Source organism: Lates calcarifer, unplaced genomic scaffold (genome assembly GCF_001640805.2).
Source record: "Lates calcarifer isolate ASB-BC8 unplaced genomic scaffold, TLL_Latcal_v3 _unitig_717_quiver_992, whole genome shotgun sequence".
Taxonomy (NCBI): domain Eukaryota; kingdom Metazoa; phylum Chordata; class Actinopteri; family Centropomidae; genus Lates; species Lates calcarifer.
Window position 1 is genome coordinate 43,650 of NW_026117935.1, and position 3,851 is coordinate 47,500.

The window sequence follows — 3,851 nt, forward strand, 5'->3', positions numbered from 1 at the left end:
CACCATGAGCAGCACTAGGCGACCGTGGCAAGGAAAAACTTCCTTTTAAGAGGCAGAAACCTCGAGTAGAACCGGACTCAAGGTGGGCGGCCATCTGCCTCGACCGGTTGGGTTTAGACAGAAAGAGAGGGGAGTGGGGGAATGGGGTAGGAGAAAGACAACATTGCAGATACACAGACTAGGTCAAAGTGTAAATAGTAGTAGTAATAATAGTAATAATAATAATAATAGTAATAATTATTATTACAGCTAAAGGAATAATAATGACAAACAATGGTACATTAATAGCACTAACACTATCAATAACACTAGTAAATGTTTTAATTATTGTCGCATCATGGGTTGAGCTGGATCATGGGCAAACGCACACTTGAAAGGATTTTAAGCAAGAAGCAGCTCTGTCGTAGAAAGGATCAAAATGATGTGGCTGAAGTGGCAACCTTTATTGAACAGCAGCTGGAAACATCTGGTCAGTGCCATGGTTGCCTTCTTTAGGATACCATATTATTGGCATGGCGAGTACAGCTAGGTGCGCTACTGGAGCGCATGCTCGATGAATTATCTCATAATTTCGATTTATCATCCCATAATTATGACCTACTATCTCATCATTTCGACTAACTACCTCATAATTATGACTTTTTAATCTCATAATTTTGACGCTCCTCCGCTGTCAGGTTCCATGTGACACATTTCAGAGCAGCAGGGCTGTTAGAGCGGCACATCAGTTCCAGTGGGTGGTGCGTTCTCATGAGCCCCGTTTGACAGTTCGAGTCAGTGTCGCCTCCCTCCTCTCTCTCATCCTCGCATCTCTGCCGTGTTTTTAACAGGCGGAGCTACAGAGAAAGGAAGAGATGCGGGTGAGAGCCAGTGAAGAGGAAGAACAAATAACCAAATGACAGGAAACCACAAGGTCTGTTAGAGACCCAAATCTGACACGCAACTGGAGAAATAAGCACTGAAGGCGGACACTGGAATTAATCCAAGGGTTAATTTTATCTGTATCCTCATATCAGAGGAAAATCGTCCGCGCCCGCCCCCAGTGACCCACAGAGGACACAGTTATTTGGCAGATGGAGAAGCAGGCCGGAACTGCCGGGGCGCCGGAGGGAGCAGGGCCGAACAGAAAGCACTGGGGCTCAGCGACCTGCGGACAAACCGCCGGTGATACCCTGGACAGGTGAGCAGGCTTCAGAGTTTAACAAGAATATGGGAAAATTCAAATTCGAAGTCTAACTGTCTCCTTACGGTTGTCTTGCATCCCCATAATATTTCATTCCTCAATTAACTATTACAGAAAGAAATTGTTGAATTAAGAGACTAATATTTGAATTTGATATAGATTCGATAAAACAGGTAGTTGAATAGTGGTGGAACATTCTTTTTCAGTAAACAGGTTATTCTACAACATTTGTTTGCAGAAGTTGGAGTGACGTTCAGTACAGTAGCCAAGTGCTATACAGCAGCTAACGGTGACCCGGCTACACGTTTCCGTTATCTAATTCTCCATACTGTGTTAGAATAAGAGCCTAACGCGTTGTTAGACGAAAGATTTTCGTGCAGCGATGGGATAAGAGCCAGCTGGCGTTAACAGCTGGCCTAAGCTAGGTTAAACAGGCCGGAGTAAGTGTCAAGAAGCTGCCGCTAACGCAGCCTGCTACTATGTACCGCAGGCGACGCTAGTGCTAATGTTTACGGATGCAGTGACGGTCATCCGGTCTGTCCACCGACTATCACTGTGGTGCCATACATTTTTAGTGTAATTGTAACTGAGCCATTGTTAGCTATGTAGATCCCATGCCAGTTTGCTTATTATTTTATGACATTCAGACATGACATTTCACTTAGCCTCTCTGCAGTACTGTGGAGGTGTGTACTAATGTGCTGGATTCACATCTCTGTCTCTTTAATTGCACCTTAAGTCTGGATAACTCACAGTTTTTCACTGTTATTGGTAAAGTGAGATTAGTGACCTTACAAAATTTCCAGCATAGCTCCACCCAACAGCAACCTGAGTATTATTAAAAACTCCTGTGTGAGTCTGCAGGGCCTTAAAAACTAGATTATGAATAAAGCCAGGACAGGACCTCGGAGTAGAACAAAATGCAGGTGCTATCTCAAGGCCCCTGTAAAAGAGATAATATGGTATTATCATGGTTTTCCCTGGATTTCTGGGGGCCTAGACCCTGTGGTGGCTTGGGGATGTCTGAAGGTGGTTTTTGTGCAAATATGCATTTTCACATCAGTCTGGACCAATATCACAACGCAACGTCAGTGGGGAAACTAGCGGATGTTAGGTAGTTGATTGTTATCTGCTGCAGTACCAAGCCTATAGTATTTATTTCACTGATGCTAGACATGCTAACTCTCGTAGCTGTTGCATACCTTAATTTCATGACAGAGTTACCTTGAATTTGGCACAGTGATGGGTGGTGCTCCCAGAGATGTGAAACAGGTTTGAAGTATTGCCGCCTGGGAAAAAAAACAGCTTATACCATAGGAATGGTATGACAGAAAATACCAGTGGCTACACTTTTTCAAACTGCGGTATACCTTGAAACTGGTAATCAGCCCATGCCTATTGGGACTTTACCAGCAGCCACTAGCCAGCTCAGTGAGTTACTGTTTACTACAGGAGTACTTAAACAGGCTCAATCTTAAGAACATCCACCTTTCACAGGCGGAGTGAGGTGAAAGGTGGCTGTCACTCAGTTACAGTTTGCTTTTTCAAAGTGCAAAAGAACATAGGCAGTCAGTTTGTGATCATTGTGGTTACACTGAAATCCACCAGCCAATCAGAGTCTAGAATTTTCAGTGGCCAAAGTATTGGCAACATATATTTATTCAGCAATAATGTCATAGATTTTGGCAGATTTAAAAAAAAGTAGAATTTATATCAGCAATTTTTTCTTTCTGTTCAGTCCAACAGGTTCTCATGTAGAATGGTGTAAACAGCTGATAGCAGCCACCATCTCCAGTCAGATCTCAGGATCAGTCCCACCTGACATCGTGAACAGGGATAACAAGGTAGCTAACTCACACAGACACACAAACGCCCACTCATACCGCTGACAGTATTTCTCATCAGTTTGCGTTTTGTAACTGACAGGCTGGGAGGAGACCAGATTTTATGGTAAGGCTGACACAAATGGCAGCAAGTATGTACAGATGTGATGTATGTATGTACTTAAGTGTGTGGGTACAGCTTTGTGTGCTTAGTTTGTGAGTGTACTGTATCACAGCTGTTGTCATTGCTGCTGCTGTTGAGCTGCTGTGCAGTTTCTCTTCTGCTTCTGCCTGTCAGCAGCCTGCTCTATACAGCTACAGCCGTTGTCCTCTACAAACTGCAGCCTCCAAAATGACCGTAAAGGTTGAATCAACATCTCTTTAAAACAATCTTAACACAAACCATCGTGACGGTAGGATTTATTACAGGACTGTTGTATTAGACAGCATCAATTTTAGCTATTCTTTGTGAGGGTTATGGTTTATCTGTGTGGTTACTGTGACACAGGATAAAGAGGTAAGTGAACCAAAATAGCATAATCTATAGCCTCACTCACACTGTGCCTGCCATGTGTGTAAGTTGACATAAACCTCAAATGAAACCAGATACTTTGACAAGAAGTCAAATTAATCCTTGTGACTACAGTATAGCTTCAGATAAAAAGAAATATTGAACTTAAACACCCATGAATTTTAGACAGATACAGCATAGTAATCTCATGTGGTAGTTGAAAGCTAACTGAACGATTGTCATCATTTGTCAATAGGCTATATGATACGCTGATCAGATTTTACCAATAAATTAACATTAATAGATACCTAGATTAGTATATATACAAGAAATC

At 42.6% G+C, this 3,851-nt stretch overlaps 1 protein-coding gene across 2 annotated transcripts in view; it reads left to right on the forward strand.

Moving 5' to 3' along the window:
- Window positions 1-242: 242 nt before the first annotated feature.
- Window positions 243-3,851, forward strand: part of LOC108879696 (myotubularin-related protein 1) — a 4,600-nt gene continuing 991 nt past the window's right edge. Inside the window, exons 1-3 of one of the 2 annotated variants that reach the window (XM_018671072.2) lie at window positions 243-1,180; window positions 2,922-3,027; window positions 3,110-3,133. In XM_018671072.2, coding sequence (XP_018526588.1) covers window positions 1,074-1,180; window positions 2,922-3,027; window positions 3,110-3,133 — 237 coding nt within the window. In that variant the 5' untranslated portion in view covers window positions 243-1,073. Of the gene's footprint in view, window positions 1,181-2,921 lie in introns of both variants that reach the window. The other variant, XR_007812643.1, reaches the window with a different exon arrangement.